Source organism: Meles meles, chromosome 15 (assembly GCF_922984935.1).
Source record: "Meles meles chromosome 15, mMelMel3.1 paternal haplotype, whole genome shotgun sequence".
Taxonomy (NCBI): Eukaryota; Metazoa; Chordata; class Mammalia; order Carnivora; family Mustelidae; genus Meles; species Meles meles.
The window spans coordinates 32,199,672-32,220,842 of record NC_060080.1 but is presented as its reverse complement, the minus strand read 5'-3'; the positions used below and the strand labels follow the sequence as shown (position 1 = coordinate 32,220,842).

The 21,171-nt window shown below is 38.9% G+C and overlaps 1 protein-coding gene across 2 annotated transcripts in view; it reads left to right on the top strand.

Moving 5' to 3' along the window:
- THUMPD2 (THUMP domain containing 2) overlaps positions 1–20,965 on the top strand; it is a 41,439-nt gene extending 20,474 nt beyond the window's left edge. Inside the window, exons 7-10 of one of the 2 annotated variants that reach the window (XM_045979894.1) lie at positions 6,758–6,829; positions 7,355–7,469; positions 17,072–17,180; positions 20,081–20,965. In XM_045979894.1, the coding sequence (XP_045835850.1) occupies positions 6,758–6,829; positions 7,355–7,469; positions 17,072–17,180; positions 20,081–20,405 (621 nt within the window). In that variant the 3' untranslated portion in view covers positions 20,406–20,965. Of the gene's footprint in view, positions 1–6,757; positions 6,830–7,354; positions 7,470–17,071; positions 17,181–20,080 lie in introns of those variants that run through there. The other variant, XM_045979895.1, reaches the window with a different exon arrangement.
- Positions 20,966–21,171: the final 206 nt, after the last annotated feature.

Genomic DNA, 21,171 nt, shown 5'->3' with positions numbered 1-21,171 from the left:
CTGATTGCTATTGCTAGGACTTCTAATACTATGTTGAACTAGAGTGGTGAGAGTGGACATCTTTGTCGTGTTCCTGATCTCAAAGGGAAGCTGTCAGCTTTTCCCTGTTGAGAATGATATTCGCTGTGGGTTTTTCATAGATAGATTTTATGAAGTTGAGGAATGTTCCCTCTATCCCTTTGAAGCGTTTTAATCAGGAATGGATACTGTATCTTGTCAAATGCTTTTTCTGCATCAGTTGAGAGGACCATGTGGTTCTTCTCTCTTCTCTTATTGATTTGTTCTGTCACGTTGATTTGCGAATGTTGAACCACCTTTGCATCCCATGGATGAATCCCACCTGATAATGGTGGATAATCTTTTTAATGTACTGTTGGATCCTATTAGCTAGGATCTTGTTGAGAATCTTGGCATCCATATTCATCAGGGATATTGGTCTGAAATTCTCCTTTTTGATGTGGTCTTTGCCTGGTTTAGGCTCTGTCTTTATCCACTCTGATAGTCTCGGTCTTCCAGTGAGAGAATGCAGTATTACAACAGACATACTTGATTGTATTCCTCCTATTTTACTCAGTTTATAACATCTTACACTGTTTCTTAGTTTTATTTTTGCTAATTTGATCAAGTTACTTCATAATCATTTCATTTCTGTCCTTGAGGTTGAAGATTATACTTTATTGTTCTGTTCTACTAATGGTTCCTATTTCCCAGCTCTCTTGATTAAACACATAGGACTCTGCTGTTTCTTTAAAACAAGATACAAATTCTTTCCTCTGTCAAGACACTATTTTTAACCACCAGGACACTCTAAACTGGCCCTCTTCCCCATCATAATATGAGGCCTCTAGAGTGCTTTTCTTCTCTTCTCCTGACTCACCTTACTCCTCCCTACAACAAGACCTTTGAAACATTTTTATACCCTTCAACCCTCAACTCCCAACAACTAGATTGAACTAAATTATTTATCATGTGTCAGAATTTCCCTTGAAATATGCCCCTTCCATTTCAAAAGTCCTTATTTAGGACTTACATTAAACAGCCTGTCCTAAATCACTAAGCTCTGTGTTTACACACACACTTTTCTGTCTGAGTACACAGACATATCGCAATGTATAGCACTCCTCCCCATTGTTCTTCACTTGGTCTTTTCCTGTTTGAGGTCTCTGCTCTGGTTCATTTCTTGCTTAGTTAAAGCCTTTTCTTAGCTCATTTCCTCAGATGTGGTACCCACATAATACACTGTCTGAAATTCCTGCTATCCCCAAATTTGTTTTTATCCTGGGATACACACCCATCTTGGCTGGATGTAAGAGTCTTGAGTGGCAGTCCCTTTCCTTCAGAAATCGTAGATGCTCTCCTGTTGCCATTTACTTTCCTGTGTTCTAGATGAATAATACATGCCAGTATGATTTTCCCTTTCCTGTTTAGCTGTCTGTTCTTGCTGGGGGGAGGCTTGTAATACTTTACTCTTTAATCCTCTACAGTTCAGGGGATGACTTAAATGGGTGATGGGTATAAAGGAGGCCACTTGTTGTGATGAGCACTGCGTGCTATACACAAGGGACGAATCACTAAATTCTACTCCTGAAACCAATACCAAACTATAGGTTAACTAACTTGAATTTAAATAAAATCTTGGAAGGAAAAAAAAATCCTCTGAAGTTCAGGAGTATTAGCAGGATATACTTACGTGTGTGTTTTCTACTCAGCCCCGAACTTGGTGTATCTTGCTGCTTGAGTTCTAATTCTGGCTCCACCACTAACTGACTGCGAAAGGGGGGAAAGATATTCTACATCCCTGTGCTTCCATTTCTCATCTGCAAGATAAAAATAATTATCTCCTAGGGGGCACCTGGGTGGCTCAGTCAGTTAAGCGTCAGACTCTTGATTTTAGCTCAGGTCACATTCTCAGGGTTGTGAAATGGAGCCCTGCATCAGGCTCCACGCTTAGTAATGAGTCTGTTGGAGAGTCTCTCCTTCCCCCTCCCTCCATTCTTTACCACCCCCACACATGCACTCACTTGCTCTCTAAAATAAATAAATCTTGAAGAAAAAAATAAAAACTCCTAGGGTCATGTAAGGATTAAGTGAATTAGCATTTATTAAGTGATTAGAACAGTGCGTGGCATATAGAACGTGTTTAAGTATTAGCTGCTGCTATGGCAATAATGATTATAATAATTATTAGGAATATATAATAATTCTAAAAGTTATTTCTCTGTCTCACACACTCTTTCTTTCATTACTTATTTAATTATTATTGCCTCAACTGTTTTGCTTTAGTGACTTTCTTACCTTAAGCTATTTTGTTTTTCTGCTTTTGAAATTATTAACATGTTAAGCTTCCTGGAGCTACCCTCCGAGTTGCTTATCCTTTCTCACATGGTTTCCATCTCTTTATATTTTGGGTCTGCATTTGAGTTATTCTTGAACATAATCTTCCAAGCAATAGCAAGAATCATAGAGATATGTTCTACTTTACTCGTCAGAATTTTTAGCTTAAAAAATCATCATTTTTTAGCTCTGAAAGTTTTGTGTGTGTGCACACTACATTTGAATATCTGTAAAAGCTCGTAGTTCTTTTGTTCGAATACTTATCTGTCTCCTCCAGGAGTTCCGTGTCACTAGATGTATGCTGGGAGTGTTCTGCCTATTTACTCTCTAGCTACTCACCGACCCCAGACCTTTGGATGTGCCATTATTTTCTCGTTGCCTCACTGGGACTCAACTGTGGTTATTAAAATATTTTAAATGGCCAAAATCCTAAAAATGGTAGAAGGCAACTGGATCTCTGGTGCCACTGGGGTTTTGGCAGGGTAAGGAGAATCTGTTAGCCATGCTAAAACTTTTCTAAGTGAAAGCTTTTCTATTCACTGGTCTCCCTGCAGATCTGTAGTTCTCCCTGGTTCCAGTGATTTTTTTCCCCTCTGGGCTCCAGGGCTGGTCTCTTAATCTCCCACCAAGGCATAGCTAAGAGGCCCCATACTAATTCCTTCTTCTGAGACCCAAATGAAGCCCAGGGCTTTTTCTTAGCACTAGTTGCCTCTAAGTCTGAGCATCACCTGGGCCCAGGAGAAGTAAATAGCTTGGAGCTGAGAGAAAAGAAGAAAGCTACTTTAAGACTATCATGTTCTCAGAATCCATGATTTTCTTTTTTATTTGATTTTAATCTTTAGTCCAAATTTCTTTTAGTGTAAGGAGAGAGAGTTATGGTTACCAAACTGCCAGTGATCTCACCACAGTTTATATAACTATAAAACTATATATATATATGTATATATATGCACATATATACATATTATATAAATATAAATTTATATAACCACCTTATACAAGTTTGAAATGTTACCTTTATCTTGACATAAACATCCATTTGTCAGAAAAGTAGAAAGTAAATTAAAATATCCAAAGCTAATGTTAGAAAAAATTTTTCCTTACTGTGAGTTTGCCTTGCTAGAACCTAGAGTAAGAATTGTTTCTCTAAATGTGATCACCAGCATAGGACGTCTGTTAAAGCATATAAGAAGTAGCACAGCACAGTTGTTTTGGAGGAGTTTAGCAATTGTTACAGGATTTCTTTTCCTTCAGTGCCCGCAATGCTTGGTCACGCAGCTTCAAAGAATGAAGAGGTAGACCAGATGAAGAGTGGTGGGCAGCAAAGCCAAGTTTATTGAGAATAAAAAGCTTCCAAAGAGGGAGGGACCTGAGAGGTTTGCCAGTTTAGCTCTAAGGGGTTTTATGGGCTTGTTGGTGGACTGTTTTAATCTGATTAACTCTCCACGTGCCTGTCACCCAGTCTGGTTTTTGTCGTCTATCTGATCCCACAAGCAAGGGTGGAGGACTCCTTCGAGGAGGGCGGTGTAAAATCCTTTTAAGGTGGTGTCTTCTTAGGGCAGGGACTTTCTTCATTATAATGACCCACAGGTAAATGATCCCAGTATCCAACCTTGGGTATGTTAGGGCCACTAACAGTGAAATCTAAACATGAGGATGTTAGATATTTTTCATGTTTACCACAAACTGTTCTTCCTACATATCCGAACAAGGAAAATCAGGTTCTGTAAGCATACAGAAATACTTGTCTCCCGCCCAGGTACGCAGATGTCATAGCTAGAGAAGGTCCTGTGGTAACATAAAGACATTAAGACATTTAAGGTCAGATTACACCATGGACTACGTGGAGGGGAGGAAGAACACAATCTTTGACACATATTAAGATCTTAATAAAAATTAGTTCTCATACCATTGTTCTTTTTAACTAAATTGTCCTTTAGATCCTTATTCATTTTACTTAACCGCCCCTTCATGGGGCATCCATGGGATACTCCCCTTAGAACTTCCACCCAGAGGAAAATCTCTCTCTCCCTCTCCTGAAGGACATTATGTTTCTTTCCAGTAGGTGCCCTCTGGCTCTGACTGAAACTTGGCTGTCCACTGCGCACTCTGCTTCCTCTGTAAACATATCAAGAGACCATGGGCCTGGAGGTGGTAGGTGTTTTGCTTGCTCCCCATTGCTCCTGCCCAGAATCTCTCTGTGCATTTAAAGCACATGCCGTGAAATTATGCGCATACAGATCTCTCTAGCTCTCCTCCTGTCATTTCTATGAGAGTATAAGCTGCTATTCCTGTCATAGTTCTTTATGATCTCAGTGGCCACTCTGTAACCTGACCCTTTAATGTCTCGGTTTCCCTGCCTCTAATGATCTACCCTAGCCATATCCTGGACCCGTCGTACCCAGAGCGGTATACCTTCCAAATATCTCAATTTCAGGAATCCTGCTCTTAGTCTCTTTCTCCCTCCTGTTCAATTCCTTTAGCATGCTACCACACAGCCCCTTAACCCCTGGGACCTCTAGTCGTTTGACCTTACCATTGTCCATTATTCACCACCTGTCCTCACCCCTTCATCACAGCTTGGATTCTATGTTCTGCCACTGCAGTCATTTCCTTGCCCACACTTTTCACTCTCTTGCTTCTTATTTGACTTAAATATTGGAATCTGAAAAGAACTTCAACATGTTCTCCTCACCAAATCTACCAACATCTTGGAGTCTGTGCCCACATACTTTGCGTTATCATCATTGCAATAAGTGAATTGTCCTTGTTTCACTCCAGTACTTGCTTCCTGGATTCTATTACCTCATACCTACTTCAGGACTTTTCTCTCTACTGCACATTCCCAGCAGCATGTACCCTTGATTACATATCTTGCAATTTAAGAAAATAACCCTTTCCTGAACCCACGTGCTCCTTCTCTGCCTCCCTTTACAGAAAAACTCTTAAAAATAGTTGTCCCTACTTGGTGTCACTCCTTCCTCGCTTCCCCTTCTCTCTTGTGCCCACTTCCATCAGGCTGTCGTCATCAGCACGCCACTGCTCACCTTGCTTACCTATTAGCACTTTGATACTGTCATCACTCTCCTTCCTGAAATGTTTTTTTCCACAGTTTTTTGGAACACCGCTCTAGTTCTCCTCCTACATCAGCATGTGCTGCTGTCAGTATGCATTGCTGAATCTTCATCTACCAACGTCTATACTTAGGAGATCACTAGGGTCCAATCCATAGACTTTTCTTTTTTAACTTCTCTCACTTTCTACATGACTCATCTAGTTCTGATGCTTTAAATATCATTTATGACTAACACTGAGTGTTCCCAACTTTATTATCTGTAGCCTGAACCTCTCCCCTGAACTCCAGACCCATATGTTCAACAAATCACTTGATGTCCATACTTGGTCTAAGAGGTATTTCAAAATTAACATGCCCAGAACTATACTCTTGTCTCCTTCAAAGCTTCTCCTTCCCATCTCTTCCCATCTCAGTAACAGGGAACTCTTCCAGTTGCTCAGGTCAAAAACTCTAGTCTAATCTCTGATTATTGTCATTCTTAAACATTCTATGTCCAGTCCATTGGCCCCGCCTTCAAAATATATGTAGAATCTAACCACTTCTCACCACTTTTACCAATAACACCCTTAATTCAAGTCACCATCCTCTCTTGCCTGCTTCCCCTAACTAGCCTCCCTATTGAGATTCTTACCTTCTCTGGTCCATTCTCAGTAGAGCATCCAGAGTGATCCCTCTGAAGAGTAAATGTCATGTTACTCTTCTGCTCAGAACCCTCCAGTAGCTTTCCCATTCTTCAGAACAGAACCAGAATCGTTGCAGTACCTACAAGTTGTGACATGATGGTGACTCCTCCAGAATGGGAATAATTCCTTTTTTCTCCACATTTCCGGTTTTCCCAGGCACAAGTAGGTTAGGCTTTCCTGGCCCCTTCAAATTGTGTGTGTCATGTGACTAACAGGTTCAGCCAGTTAAATGGCAGTGGATTTGATGTGCCTCACTTCCACATGGCACCTGTAAGAGCCAGTACACCATTTGCAATGCTTTTCTTTCCCCTCTGCCACAGTCATGGCAGCACTCCAGATGGGGACCACTTGACCAGCCTGGCTTCCAGTAAGAAGCAGAAGCCCCCGATGCCCTACCGTGGGGGTGTAGCATGAGCCGTGTGTTGTTTTCAACCTCTAGGGTGCGGGGACTATTCCCACGTGCAGCATAAGCCCGTACTACCTCTCACGTGAACACCACCAGGGACCTTCATACATACCCAGCATACATCTGCCTTACGCCGTTAGCCACCTGAAACTCTGAATAAGGTGTAAAAAGCAATCATTACTCTTGAAATTTATGTTTCTTTTATAATACATATCTGTGATAGGCTGAATAATGCCAAATCAATATTTCTGTCTGTAGGCTGGTGCATATGTTTTAGATCCAATGTGTGGACTTGGAACAATACTTTTGGAAGCTGCTAAAGAATGGCCAGTAAGTTCTAAAGTTGGATAAACCAAGCAATATATTTACTTTAATCATTGTATATATATTCACTTCCCAATTATTTATAAGTAGATTATCTTTTTAGGATTATTGGTTTTGATGTCATGAGTTGCTATTTCCTGTTGTCAAAATGGATTATGAAGGGTTGATTAAATTGCTTAAAAGACTGATAAATTTAAGAAAATGTGAACAGTTTTGGTGATTAGTCATGATAGATTATACTAATCCCTAAATTCTTTAGACATTTGTTATTGTAAAATAAGGTTTTTTTTAAATAGTTTTTGCTATTTTAAAATAAGGTCTTTTAAAAATAGTTTTTAAAAATTAACAAATACTTGTAATTTTTACCATTGAATATCATTTTAAAGAAATACTATAAATTTGTTTTAACCTGAATTAACAAATCTATTAAATTCATTTTCATTACTTGAGATTCTTCTCAAAGTCGGTTTTCTGAACTACATAAACTGATAGTTTAACTCGTGCTTAAAACAGGACTTTCTTTCCTCATAGGATGTGTATTATGTGGGTGCTGATGTCAGTGATTCACAGTTACTAGGTGCATATGATAATCTGAAAGCTGCAGGCCTTCAGGATAAAATTGAGTTACTTAAAGTCTCTGTTACAGGTAAGATCTTAAAAATGCAAACTTTTGGGGAAATGAACATATTTAAATATATTTAGAATCATAATATTAAACAAAATTCACTTTCTAATATAAAGGTTGAATGTATCTGTGGAGTTAATCCTTGATTTATTTCCAATAGTATAATTACAACTTATTTTTTAAAAGATTCATTATTAGTAACATTTATTCAGTCTCCCTAAACATTTAAGTGAAAGTACCTTTTTAAGATGTGTTTGTTGTATCTGAACCATTTCTCATATCATAATCAGGGATCACTTAATGTAGGCATAAAATAAGGAGGATAGTATAATAATAATAAAACTTCAAATTTTTTTTAAAGATTTTATTTATTTGAGAGAGCACATGTAGCCAGAGCAGCAGGCCGAGGGAAAGGGAGAAGCAGGCTCTCCGCTGAGCAGGGAGCCTGATGCAGGGCTCGATCCCATGACCCTGGGTTCGTGACCAAGCTGAAGGCAGACGCTTAACCAATTAGCCACCTAGGTGCCCCAAAACTTCAGAGTTCTTCCAGATAAACTGAAATGTTCTGAATTGTCTTACCTTACCCTTGCCTCACATTGGACAGTATTCCTGTGTTATATAGAAATGAGGTAACCATCCCTGTTTACTAAACCAGTGCTTCCAGTGCTAAAACTGGAACGCCAATGGCAAACCAGGACAGCTGGTCACCTTGTGAGGTAGAGAGAAACCTTTTACTGATGGGGGATCAGCAGGAACAGACATGACTAGAAATCAACTCTGCTCAGTCTAATCAAAATAATATTTCCTTAAGGCCCATAGTATTTAGACCATTTTAGACAAGCCTCACATTCCTTATTTCTTTCCTTTTCCTCTAGTACATCTTTCTCCCTTAAAAAATAAGCACATTTAATTCCCTGCTAAGAAAATGGTATTCTCTTGAAACAGTGTAAACAGGTACTAGATGGTCCCAGTATTAAACCTATAATCCGGAGGAAGAAAATGTTATTTTAAAATTTTTTATTGTAGGGAAAAGTAGTAGCGTGTCAGGAAGAAAATGTTAGGGTGACTTATGCGTAAAAACATAGTAAAGCAGCCCCCAAAGAAGAAGTTGCATTGTTGATTAGGATCTCATGTTGTTTGCTGCCAACAACTACTTTTTCAACCTGTCAAGGTTGTTTATTTTTTCCTTTTTAAATTTTGTTTATTTGTTTATTTATTTATTATTTTATTTTTGAGAGAAAGGGGGCAGGAGAAAGAGAATGTGAGCGTGTGCTCACAAGCGGGGACGATGGGTGCAGAGAGGGGCAGAGGGGGGAAGCAGGCTCCCCACTGAGCAAGCAGCCCGATGCGGGACTCGATCCCAGGACCCTGACATCATGACCTGAGCTGAAGGCAGATGCTTAATCGACTGAGCCACCCAGGTGCCCCTCTGTCAAGGTTTTTAGTGGGACTCTGTGCATAAGACACAGGTTTTTAGAGGAAACCAATGGATGAGGAGGCTGAAATCAGCTTTCGTGAACTCTAATTTCTTTCAGAAAGCTGTTTTGGGGGGACCTTCAAGAAGACTGGGATGGCTTCCTCAGCTATGGCAGAGCAGTGATTTTTTCCAACACTTTATAATCTCCAGAGGGCCTCAGAGGCATCAGGTAGGAAGTACCCAGCTGTCTGTCTGACCTCTGCCATGCTTTCAACTCCATTTTTATCTACTTTCCTGTGGGGGGTATTTTCCATAAGATTTTCACTTTAAAACCAAGCAAAGTGGTTCAATTACTGTTCTTAAGTGTTGAAAACAAAAGGTTCTCTAGGGCACCAATAGGGAGATAAAGGAAGTATCATTCTAAGTGCCATGTTAGTAATGGACGAGAGCAGGGAGGATGGAAACCGGAAACAAAGAAACTAGTTAAGGTTCTTGCAATGATCCAGTAAGGAGTGAGGTGACTCAGGCCCAAGTGCTATTCACAGAGATGTTGAGGAGAGGTCAGATACTTAATCTTTGAAGGTAGAGTGAGCAGGATTTATTGTTGGATTGAATGTGGCTTCATGTGAAAAGGAGCAAGAATGACCCAGCTTCCTGGCTTGAGCAGCTGGAGGGTGGGGTTGCCATTCACTGGGTTGGGAAAATGGTAGGGGTGCAAGTTGGAGTTCTAGATCATTAGGCACCAAGTGAGATGGCGGCAAGTTAGTAGCCCCATACCCAGATCTGGAGTGTAAGGGGAGAGGCGAGGCATCATCAGTACGGGTAACATTTAAATCTAGGAGATCACCTAGGGAATGAGTATAGAGAAGGGAAAGAGGCCTCAGGATGAAGAGAGCGGTTGAGAAGTTGTGCTGGTTATCCCAGGCCAGCAGCAGCCGGCAGGGCACGTGTCCCTAAATCATTGTTGAGGCCAGATAGTATCATCGTATTGCAGGATTACAGTCTTGAGAACTATAAATTTCATACATTTTTCAAACTTACTTTTCCTTAATTACTAGTGAGATGAAACATTTTTCACATTATGTCATTTGTAGATTGTTCTTTTGTGAATTGCTCTTGGAGTAACTTTCTGGAAGAAAGAATGAGCCATCTATTTTAAATCGTTTCAACATCCTAACCTTTTAACATTAAATTTCAGATGAGGAAACCATATTTATCTGGTGTACAAAGGGACCAGTATTAACTATTTAATAATTAGCCCTTCCTGGGTGCCTGGGTGGCTCAGTCATTAAGTGTCTGCCTTCAGCTCAGGTCATGATCCCAGGGTCCTGGGATCGAGCCCTGCATCAGGCTCCCTACTTGGCAGGAAGCTTGCCTCTCCTTCCACATCCCCCTGCTTGTGTTCCTTCTCTCACTCTGTGTTTCTCTCTCTCTGTCAAATAAATGAACAAAATCTTTAATAAATAAAATAATAATAATAATAATAATTAGCCCTTTTCTATATATCTTTACTTTAGAGGTGGACATTGTAGCTAGAACCTAGTGTTTATTTTCTTCACTAATTTGGTTTCACCTTTAAAAGCTTTAATCATAAACACAATTTAGAATGCTGAGACCCAAGAATTGTCCTTTGTTCAGCTTTGACAGGTGTGGGGATCTCACATCTTTTTTACTATAGTAAGTAAGAGCACACAGGGACTTCAGAGTCCAACAGACCGAGTATAAATCCTCGCTCCACCATTGTTTCTCCAGTGTGTGGCCTTCAGCAAAATCCTGGACCTCTGTATTTTGTCGTCTACACTATGAGGATAATCCCTACTTCCTAGAGCCCATAGTGGGGATTTATCCCATAAGCACATTGAGTACTTTGCCTAACACACAGCACGAATAAAGACCTTAGTCAATGTGGGTATGTCTAGGAAGTTGGTAATACTCCCATTGTGATTTGTTTCTGCAGAATCACTCTCTTTGTTCTCTTTGTGTGCGTTAATGACTGGATTTTTTTTCTACTTTTTTAGTAATGTTTACTTTGTGACTTTCTACTGGTATAAAAGAAGATGATCCTTTAATATACAGAACTTGCTTGTGTTTATTCCTAAGTTTTAATTACCATGAAAGTTTGGAACCAGATGAATATTATGTTACAGGCTATCTTAGGAACTAATTAGTCATTGGTTAGGCTTTGTTTTTTTGTTAATCTACAGATACATTTACATTCCTAGGATAAGATAGAAAGCTGTAATAAATACAGATTTGAGCAAAAGAAACACATGTATAAGTTAATTAAGACGACAAAATTGTCGACAGGAGAAAAAAGGAACGTTTTCCCTTCCAATTAGACATTGTAGTCTGTCAGACATTACTTTGGTGAGAGTTTATAACAAGCTTATTGCTAACAACTGTGCTTTGTTCTCAGGTGTGTCATTCATTTCAACCCTTGTAGGAGTAGAGCATGCTTTTTACAGTATACCCAAAAGCTGCCCATAGTGTGGTGGTTGCATTTTCTTTCATAGCAGTGTGAGTTTTCCTCCAGTATCTCTCCTGCCCTTGCTGGCCTGGGCCCTGGTGTTCTAGCCACGTGTCTTGTGGCCCATGTCATGTTATGCAAGGCTCATGAAGCTGCCAGGCCGCCCATTTGGGGAATCAGAAGGAAATGTGGGAAGTGATGGGTTAGATGTATATAGAGTATGTGGAAATAGGGAATCAGAAGCTTCCCACAAGAAGCTTCTGAGTGTTGAGTGTTTTTTGGTATAATGGCTTTACAGTTTGTTATATGGTATCAATCCTTTTTTATTATTTGGTAACACTTGTATTCTGTAACAAACTCAGAAGTAATAAGTTTTTTAAAGCACATGTTTAATGAGAAAGTTAATAAAGAGTTTCCATTTCTCAAGAAAGCTGGTGAATACATTACTTAAGTAAAATGTTGACATTTATCATCCACTGTGAGGGCCAAGGTGATATTACTGATCAAATGAAACAGATGTGTTTATAGAAGCATCTAGCATTTACTCCAAAACATAGTAATTATTTTAAGGAGATTGAGCCCCAAAACAGCCACTTATCAAAAGCAGCTAGAGAAGAATGCATTAACCATCATTCTGTGAAGCATGACTTTTCATTTAGATCAAATGACTATTCTAAATTAATTTTGCTCACTTTCAATTCCAAGTTTTCTTATATATGCAAAACAAATGAAGCTATAGCTGTTAATTTGTTGTTCCATTTGAAGACCTTTGCAGACGGTTAGGTGTTGCTAGTTTTGTATCACTGTTATCAGATGTATTCAAAAAGAAAATCCATTAAATCTGTTCCAGTGGTGGTTTAGCTTTTCTTTTTTCCCAGTTCTTGGAAATGTAGGAAGTTTTTTCTGTCAAAGATAACATCTTTCATAATTGTGAGTGCTATTGTAAATTCAGCTCAGAACTGCATGTGTGTCTGTTTATGCAGTATTTCGTGGTAATTAGTATTCTAACGAAATCTATGAAGCAGAAATGTACTTGAAATCTGGCATGGTATCCACATAATTCATAATTATCTTCAAACAAGCTCTGATGTTCTATAAATGAAATAGAAACTTAAGTTACCAAAATAATAAACTTTCAAAAACGTTTTTTAAATACACATTGGGATAACTGACTTGCAAACTATTTGTGATGAAGGTGGTTGCAAAAACAAACAAACAAACTTCATAACAGAACACAATTTATTTCCCTGCCCATCATCAGTTGGGTTTAAAAATATTTAAGCCTTCAAAGAATGGCTTTTTGGATCAAAGTATTCTATAATTGTACTATAAAAGTTTTTTTAAATAAACCAATAGGCTCATTGTGGTTGCATTTTTCAAAAAATCTGTTGGAAATCTGTAATCAAAGAATTTAACAAACATAATGCCCCAAAACTTAAGTTTCTGCAATTTTTGATGAATTGCAGTTATGAAAAACAAAACAGGAGGACATTAAAATCCCTAAAAACACCAAGGAAGAAATGAACAAATTAAAACTGAGAGCTTAATAATGAACAAGATTTAATTCTGAAATTCTATAAATACACTTTGCATATCTTACACAAAGAAGCTTCTAATGGCTTTCTTTAATTGGATAAATGCATATTCTAGAATGGAATGGAATCAAATTGAGAAGGGCTTAGATTCTGCAGGCTCTACATTTGGTAAGTGAATTAAAAGAACAGTAGAGACAATTTATTTGAGTTTTGTGTCATGAAAATGTTTGTCAAAGGCACTCTAAATGAAGAGACTGAACTGCAGGGCTGAAATATTTAGACTTTCCCTATGAACGAAACAGAATTGAGAGTATCCTCCAGTTAGCAGAATTTGCTCTGAGCTCTACTGTTACTTTAGAACCTGTAAAGAAAGGTTCTCTACTTATTTTCTCAAATACAGAGAAGTTTATTAGCCATTAAAGTAAAACTTTGAAGAATATTACAGGCAATTTTATGAAAAAAATTTGAAGTTCCTATTAAAAAAGTATTACATTCTTCAGAAAAATATCCATAATGACATGGGATTAGAGACTAACATCTAAGAAACCAATCAGTTTCTGAAACTGAGAATACACATCACAAAAAATCCTTTTACTCGTTAATTTTAAGCTTGTGGGTTTTTTATTTCAATGTGCCCAGATACTATTTTTCGGTCCACTATAATAATAAATAATTTGTCAGTCAATAAATATTTCAAGAAGTATGTATTCTTATTTCTAATCATCTTGTTCTTGAAAATGTTCCTGTTTGGACTATAAGTTAAAAGGTCACCAGTTCCAGATGCCAAACTACATTTTGCATATTTAAGACTAATTATGAGCTTCTGGATTAAGACAACAGACTGAAACTTTATTGAAGGATTTGTATTCTCCTGCACTTATTGAAATAAGAAAACGAATAATAAAAATAGAAGGAAAAAAATCAGCAGCAGCAACGAAAGGGCATAATCTATATGCAATAAACTTCAAAATCTGGACACAGTGGAAAGAAACAGGAAGTTATAGAGCAGGATTGTTAATAGAATAGTGGCTATTTACAAGGTAAATAACAAGTGTGACCCCAAAAATGTACCCATCCAAGATGTCATTTTAGTACAAAGACATTTTTACATTTTCAGATACAAAAAAGTTCAGGTGGGTCACCTAGGTGGCTCAGCCGGTTTAGAGCCTGACTCTTGGTTTCATCTCAGGTCATGATCTCAGAGGGTGAGACTGAGCCCTGTGTGGGGCACCCCACTCAGCACGGAGTCTGCTTGAGATTCTTTCCCTAATTGCACCCCACTCCTGCCGCCTGCTGCTCCCCACCCCCACCCTGGCTCACACACGTTCTTTCACTCTCTCTCTGAAGATAAAATAAATAAAATCTTTAAAAAAAAAAAAAGTTCAGGCAGCATTTCACTAATAAACCCTGCAGGGGAAAATTTTAATAAAATCCAAACATCTAAGAGATAAATCAACTGAAAAATAAAGAAAGCCAAGACAAAGAGATTGATCATGAGGACTGAATCAACTTGAATATACAACTGATTTTAAGCAACTATGAGAATTACAGACATAGGACAATAAGAACGTTATAAATCCGGACAGAATTTATAAAAAATGTTCGAACAGGAGGAAGTATGATGAAAGAACATAGGAAGGGTGTGTCCAATTTTGTAGAAGACCTCAATTTATTTAATCGTTTGTCTAAATATAAGCACAAAAACATATCTCCAAGACTCTTAAAACCTATTGGGAGAAAACCCATTACGGCCATAATCCTGAGTTTTAAAGCAGTTCTTACCCATTTTTTCTTCTGGAAGGAGGGAGACAGAATGGGTTCTTTTGTTCAAGGCACACCAGTATGTTATTTTTTTCATGTTCTTGAATCATCCTGCAGAGTTGTAAAAGAGATGATTTTTACATATTTGTTTTGAGCTATGTTTCTATTTCAGAATTTTATCTCCTTAGTTACAGGCAAACTCCTTGTTCTCAGGCAGTTCAAAGCATTTAATAATTTAACAGATTCTACTGTGTTGAAAATCAGGGTCAGGTGCTCATGCTTTCAGGATTTTCCTCACCAGAAACCCTGGAGGTGGGGCCAACAGCCTGTGTTTCACCAGCCGTTCAAATTCTGATACACGCTAAATAGTAGGTTTGGGATGAAGAGGGCGAGGATTTGCGTTTGTAGTCCCCACTCCTCCTGCTGCTGTAGCTCCCGATGACGCCGCCTGGGAGATACTGTGGGTCTGAGAACCACCGCAGGAGGAAAGGAGTAGGAAAGAGGCCCATCTGGAAACAGTTGCCCTATGTAGCCTTTGAGGAACCAGGGGAAGGACATGCTGCGTTGTGCAGAGCTGCTTTGAAGGATTCCAGCCCACTGATCTCCACCTGTCATCCGCCTGTATATTTAAAGCAGTTCTTTTAGAGGACATTGTTCATGATAACTACAAGACCTAAGTGTTACTGAGTGCTCACTCCATGCCAGGCACCGTTCCAGATGCTTTCCACAAACAACCTCACTTGTCAACTTAAGAGTACCCACTTTACAGATGAGGAAACTGACACAGTAATTTCCCAAAGTCCCCTAGCTACTTAGCGACAGAGCCAAATGCAGGCTGTTGGATACCAGGGCCTGCCTGCCCTCTCACACATACCCACAAATGCTCATCTTGGGTTCTATGGGAAGAGAACATTGCTTAGTTCTAGAACTTTTTGAAAGAATTATTCTGTGAAGTTTGTTCCTTTAACTTCTAAAATCATTTAAAGCAGTTTAGCAAATTATATAATACAGAGTCGAAAAGTTACAAATAAAAACAGAGACTGACAAGAAAAAAAAATGTTAACCAAACCTGAGCAAACTGGGCAGCTAGTGTGTGTGTGCGTGTGCGTGTGTGTGTGTGTGTGTGTGAATGCAAAAGAAAGACATGGGCTCAAACTCAACAGTAAACTACTCTGGTTTCTCATGTATAAAACATCCGATAACCACGATTGCCTTCACTGTACATTGCCTTGAGTAGTTCTGCAAAAATATTGAAACTATTTAAATGTACATGTTCTATATCAACACCCTAAAACTAAATGTGTGAAGTATAAATATGACTTGGGGTTGCCTGGTTAGCACAGTGAGTTGAGCAACCAACTCTTGGTTTCGGCTTTAAATTCTCGGTCCCTCCCTTGCTGTGCTCCCTTCCCTCTCTAAAATAAATAGACAAATCTTTAAAAAATATATATGACTTGGGAAAAAGAAAAAAAAATTCCTGCCTGGATTTAGAAGAATATTATTCTGAAACTTTTCTAACAACCTATTCTTATTCTACTAATCTCAAGCAAAGGGTTAGAACTAGGTGAGATTTACCAAGTGTTCATTAGACTTTCCCAGGTAATGGGACTTTTTGTTTTGTTTTTAAGTTTCCAGCCAACAAAAATGTATATGGTATTCAAAATAATAAAGATTATTTACATTTTATTATATTTGTATAGAATTAGATGCTATTGAATACCTTATGAATATCTAATGTACATGATGGGTGGCAAGTAAAATACGTAGAAAATGAAAAGTATACTCAGAAAATGTGGAAGTTAAGCTTATGTGTATTACCTCCTGATAATATAATTTCTGAGAATTGTAAAGATGAGAAAGTTTAGATTTAGTAATCAAACACTATCTTTAATTTTGTTTATTGATAATCACTTTGTTGACTTGTTTAGCGTTTTTTCTGGTCTTAGGACTTAAGTAGATGTTCTTAACCTTTTGGGTCTCCTTTAAAATTTCAGTGAAAGCTAAGATCATCTCTCTTAAAAGCAAATACATCTACACATGCAAAATTGTCTAAGTAACTATGAAGAGAGAAATGTAAGTTACAGAACATGGTTTGTGGAAGGTTCTTCTAGACAATTTAATGTATTTCTTCTTGGATCTGGCAACTTTCTAGTCATGTAATATGTTTAGAGAATTCAATTTTCTGATTAATTTAAGATTCTGCTTAATTTACATCATATTATCATAACAGAGAAACCAATTTTCAAAAAACAGAATGTAATAACTTTACCATTTATTTTTTAGTGAAAAGCCTTTTAGAAACTTGTAATTTCTTGGAAACAATGTTAGCAACCCTAAATTTTTTTAATATGCAAAAATAATTTGGCATACTTCAATTTTCTTGTATTTAGGTTGTAAATATTTGAACTTAATGTAACTGAATTCTCTGGTTTCTGTATTTCAGAATTGCCATTGCCCTCAGAGAGTGTCGATGTTATTATTTCTGACATTCCATTTGGGAAAAAGTTTAAGTTAGGGAAAGACATCAAAAACATTCTACAAGAAATGGAGAGGTAAGTTGTTGAGTTTATTCTTATAATTTTTGAGTTATTGGCCATTTAACCAAAATATATCATAGTTCTTCCGTTAAGATTTGATTGCATCTTAGTAATTTATCCAAAGCTTTTGTAGTTCAGTTTTCTAAAGTTTCAAATCAGAAGCTTATAATTGAAATAGTTACTCCATATTGTCTTACACTATTCTAAGTTTTATTTTGGAAAAGATACCAGTTTGTCGTTATTGCCTGAAATTTGAGCATCTGAAATAGTGACGTATATTTTAACCACTGAGTAGGTAATTTACATATTTACCTGTAATCCTCACAAAAACCCTGCCTGCTGTGTGTTAATCCCCCATGCTTTCCAGATGAGAAACTGGGACCCAGAAAGATGAACTTTCTCGAGATCCCAGCTACTACACCACACAAGAGTTCACACAGGGAACATCAGCAACCTAGAGAGGTTACAGCACTGCTGATTGTAGAAGGAAGACGAAGTGTTATTCATGTCATGACATGTTATTCATGTCGGCCTCAGGGAATCTAATTCAGTGAAAGTATTTCTTTGAGAGGTTCAAACGTTGAGGCCTGTTTTCTGATCTGAGAAGGGAGAGAACCTAGAACAATGGAGGAATAAAAAGATATGACTAAAAGGTCAGTTCATGAAATTGGCTCAGTTGGGCATTTGATAGAGCAAGACAACATAGGTGTTCGAGAGCCTGTATATAAATAATGTCACCAACAGAAAAAATGAGCCATGGATGTTGGGTAGAAAAACATTCAGTGTCAAGGCTGACATGCCATAAGAAAAATTAAAGCTTGACATGAACTCTGAGTCCAACCAGGAACCATCTCAGCTCCATCATGTGAACTGGGTGCTCCACACTTCTTTTTGGATTCTCTTATTTCTAGGCAACCTCCCCTGCTGCACAGTTAGCTAACCCTTGGCATAATTATGTGAGGTCTCTTTCTGGGCAACACCGATAATTCAGACATTTCCTCAGCTCCTGTACATGTTACCCTCAAGCAGATTTTGCAACCTGAGTTCTTATTAAAACCATTTCAGGACCTTTGAAAAACTCTGACACTCATTCTCCACCCCTCCCCACTGAGGCTCCAATTTAATTGGTCTGGAGTAGAACATGGGTGTATTTCCTAATGGGCTGATTCCATTGTGCAGCCAGGATTCATAACCACAGCCTTTGTGCCTACCTAGGTAATTCACCAGCCACACTATTAAGCCAGATTGTGATGAAATACAGTATGTGTGAGCAGTGACTTACATTTAGCCTGGAACTTTCCAGAAGGTATTCAGGATTTCCCCCCTAATCTGAAGGCCTCAGTTGGATCAGTGTATGTATTTAGACATAAGGAACTCCTATGACTATGCTTCCCTGACACCTGCCCACAGACTTTGTGGTTTGATTTTTACTTTTTACATAGTTTGAAGCTTTATAGAGGCAGTGTAACGTACCACAGTGCAGTTTGGAGACAAACTTATCTTGATTCACTGATTATTTAGATGAGGGGAAAGCTCCTTGAGCTCCTGACATCTTTGTCTGGTGTGGGAGAGATTCCCTGTAACTCCTGGCCCTCCAGCAGTCATCCTGTTTCCCTACGTATACACCCAAACTTACTGGAAGAATAGTCTACCCTTGACATCTTTGCTTCCTCACCTTCTAGTCCCCGTTCGATTCTGGCAGACCAGCATTTGCACCTGCCCTCAACCAAGATCGCATGCCCAGGTTCACTGATGACTTCTTGTAATCCTAGTCACTCGTTAGTCCTGCCGCATTAGACACTGTTGAGATCATTCCCTTCTGGAAACTGAACATCTTTGGCTTCCATGCCACCACTGTTGTCCAGACTTTCTTGTAGGATTATGGACCATTCCTCCTCTCCCCTCCTTTAAACGTGAAGTCTCTGTTCCGTGGCCTTTTTGCTCTTCTCACTTGGTACTGCCCCTGCCCCCCATGATGTCTTCCACCATTATGGCTTTATCTGCTGTGTACTATAAAACTCTGAAATCTCTACCTCCACTGGTCTTCTCCTTGCCTCCAGGCTATATCTCCAGCAATGGATTGGAATTCACCCTGCCCTGTTCCTTTGGTCTCTCGGCACATTCCAAACAGGCTCTTTCCCTCCCTCTTCTTCCTACCCCCTCGGATTCACCCCCTGCTGAATTTCTTTCAGTGCCTCCCCCATCTGATGGTCCTCCTCTCTGGGCTTTGCTGCCCCAGCTGCCTGCCCTGCTCCAGTCCCTCACCGTCACTTGGCCTGCCTCACTCCTGCTTGTCCTTAATTCACAGCGCAAGTTTGGGATCCACCTAATGCATTCCTGGGGCACCTCAGACTTGCCTGGAGCATTTGCCACCCTCCTTAGCTCTCTGCTGGCCGCTGTCCCACTGTCAGTAATCTCTTTAGCTGCCCCGGAGACTGTGGTGGTGGTCACTTTGTCCACATAGACCTGCTGTGCAGAATTTGCTCAAATGTTTTCATCTCAGGGTCTTCCCTTCCTTTTCTGGTCTTCCCTGTTGTCCTTCCCTTATGCATGTCCTCACTCTTTCTGGTGATTTTCTTCTGCCAACAGCCTACTACCTCTAATATATGCTGATTCTTTAGGATTCTTTCATTTGCCTTTTCCTTTGTACTTATTAGAATGTGACTATGAATTACTTTGAGGCTTGCCTTTTAAGTAGAGTAAAAATAGATAATTAAAGCAGATTTGTGCTAGTGATTCTGTAATTACTATAATGAATATGTATTATGGAAGCTACTACCTAATTATCAAAATCCTTGTGTTTAAATAGATAAAATTAAATTTCAAATTAAAAACACCAAATATTTAAAATAAAGTGGGATTGTTTGTTGTCTAAAAGGAAAGAAATACTCATGCCAATTACCATCTTCCGTCAGAGTGCTCCACATTGGAGGAACCATTGTGCTGTTGCTCAACAATGATCACCATAGGCGCCTCCAAGACTGTGAACAGAGCAGCATCCCTTTGAATTCCAAGAGCAGCCACACAGATGAGCCCGGAATCGAGAAGGGCTTGAGCCCCAGAGAGAAGACTGACCTATTGGACACAGTGTCATCTTCATCCGAAGCCAGCAGCCAGGGGGGCTTAGACAAAATGCCATGGGCTGGCTCTTTAGTGCCAGTGGAATGCTACCAAGTTAGCCTTGGAAGGACAGAGGCACTCATATGCAAATATAGGAAGTCACACTCTTTGGGACTCTAGCAGGCTTGCTGCTGTGAGCCAGGTTCAAGTCCTGACAGGGCAGCCACACAGTAGTGAAGGCGGTAGTCCTGGGACCCTCATAGGGCCCCAGAGTCCCAAGGAAGCAAACTCCCCTGAGGTCCGGCTTCACTGCTGGACATGGGTTCTGAGTAGAGATCAGATTTACACCCAAAAGAATTATAGTTGCCGACCAAAACCAATGAATGTACGTTTCCACCAAATGACTCTTAAATTTCGTATTCTGTCGGAAGGTGAAAAGTTCTGCCCCGCCTGCACTATTTCTGAGCAGAAACTGAAACTTGGAACAAAGGTTTTCAGGGGTTCACATAAAGTATACTGCAGTCATCACAAAGTTGGTGATGTTTTCACGATCAGATTTTTCTAAATGTAGAAACTTTTATATCTTACTTCTTTTACTATTAAACTTGATTTTTAAATGTATAATTTTCTTCTCCATTGGAATAAAAATAATTTTTATTTGCAATACCTTTTGTACGTCCCAAGTTATATAAAACATTAATAGGAATAATAATAATATGAACCAAGCCAGTATCCTCCAACATGATGGAAAATAAAGTTTGCTTTTTATAAAAGCATTAATAAGTTGTCGCCTCTCCCTTATTTAAATTAAATACATTCCTTGTGTTCACTACTTGAGAAGAAGATCTTCTTAACAGGAAGTCGATGAGAATATGATGTTCAATTTTTTTCAATTGTCTAAAGTAGTGGCTTGGCTTCTTGGCAGTTTTACTATTTTAACTACCTC